Genomic DNA, 1991 nt, shown 5'->3' on the forward strand with positions numbered 1-1991 from the left:
AACAAAATGTAACGCTTAACATTAAAAGTGAAAAAAAATATTTAATAATACCTAAAGGTAGATCTTGATAGCTGCAGTGATGGGATAAATGATTCAATTTTGACTCAGCTGCGTCAACTTTTAAAAAGGGTTGGTGCCGAATAATATGCTACAGCACTGCCTTGTGGCTCTTTTGACCACATTTTAGTTACATCATAATTTTTAATATTTTTAAAATTATAGTAGATTAGAAGAACAACATGGCGTAGGTATATTATTTTGACAGACTTTACAAATAGTTTATTAGAATAACAATATGTTGCTAATTTAAATTTGTATTTAAGTATATTTTTAGAGTTGATGAGGCAATAAGCTAAGACAACAATTTGCAATTTTTTCATTAGTTAATTATAATACGAATTTCTATAACATCTGTAGGTCAACCAATGATGCTTAGTTAACCATACATTTTAGAGGTGGTTTAACCGTAACATTTTCGAATAACCATAATATTATCCTGGAGTACCCATATCCTCCAATCGAGCACCCATTTATTCATCATGACTTTCACCAATCATCGTTCACATCGCTTGATAGTTGGTTTATAGCTACCTACATTTATTGTATAGAAATAAAAAAATAATCATCATAGTATATTATGTAGGTGTATTGATAAATAATAATTAATTAATAATTAATATTTTCTAATTTTTTAGGAACCACAACCAGTAACACCATGGATGGGTGTATGGAACGCCACCATTGCCGGAAGTGGTTGTTTAGGTCTAGACTACGTAACCTTCAGTATAGTTGGACGTGAAGATTGTCTATACCTCAATGTTTATACTCCAAAAGTTAGTATTATTATAATACTTTAATAAAAATTTGAAAAAATTATGAGTTGTCTTATATTTTATACCAACGACTAAATTATATTGATTACTAATAAATAATAATTAATAGCTATAGGATATATTTATATTATTATTGTCGTATTTTTAAGAATTTTAGCTATTACGATTAGCCTTTAGGTATGTTACCAACGATGCAATTTGTATAATTCGGCACTATGTGTCTATGTAGTACCTTATAGTACCTTTATGTAGTATGTACTATGTACCATAACTCGTTACATATAAGCTATAGATAACACAAAATAATATCAATTAGTCAAAAAATTTAATAGTAGGTATACAGTATCAGATATTAAAAAATGTATAGTTAAAATAATATAACTAATACCTATATACAATATACTATTCATCTCAAAAAAGGGATTAATCGGTCGATATATACCTGTAATATTATTATTAGTGTAATAGTTCGAAAAAAATTAATTTGTATCGTGTATGTGGTGTGTCTTACGTAGCTACCCCAAGAAGGGATGATATCCGGCGGCTTGATGAACGTGGTCGTGTTCATCCACGGCGGCGCGTTCCAGTATGGCTCGAGCATCAATTACGGGCCACACTACCTTTTGGACAGCGAAGATTTCGTGTACGTATCGATCAATTACCGGCTGGGGCCTTTAGGATTCGCAAGCACCGGTGACGACTTATTGCCAGGAAACAACGGCCTCAAGGATCAGGTGGCGGCCCTCAAGTGGGTCCAGCGCAACATAGCCGCGTTCGGCGGCAACCACGATTTGGTGACCATCACCGGAATGTCTGCAGGTGGGGCTAGTGTCCATTACCACGCCCTGTCACCCATGTCGGAGGGTAAGTCGTCTAAAATATTTTGCACGCTAGGTATATTAATTTACAATGTTGAGTGTCGCGTGTTTGGAGAGAGAAAAAGTGTTTTAATATTGCTTGAAGAATTTACTGTTAGATACGTTTAAAGTATAGGTTTAGCAACCAGAGTAAAATGGTAAATATTACACCTAGGCGTACTACACCGCAAACCATTTGGCTCGTTTATATACTCTGAAATTTAAATCTTAAATTGCTTATTAATGAAAAATGATTTAATAAAATCTCCAATATCAATACTGATATAGTTGCACTGCAGAG

The 1991-nt window shown here is 33.3% G+C and overlaps 1 protein-coding gene across 1 annotated transcript in view; it reads left to right on the forward strand.

The window, feature by feature from the left end:
* The window catches only part of LOC100569852 (esterase E4), a 111322-nt gene that overhangs the window by 48897 nt on the left and 60434 nt on the right, over positions 1-1991 (forward strand). Inside the window, exon 2 of the mRNA XM_029491648.1 lies at positions 696-833. Within this exon, the coding sequence (XP_029347508.1) occupies positions 696-833 (138 nt within the window). The remainder of the gene's footprint in view (positions 1-695; positions 834-1991) is intronic.

This window comes from Acyrthosiphon pisum, chromosome A3, assembly GCF_005508785.2.
Source record: "Acyrthosiphon pisum isolate AL4f chromosome A3, pea_aphid_22Mar2018_4r6ur, whole genome shotgun sequence".
NCBI classification, from domain to species: domain Eukaryota; kingdom Metazoa; phylum Arthropoda; class Insecta; order Hemiptera; family Aphididae; genus Acyrthosiphon; species Acyrthosiphon pisum.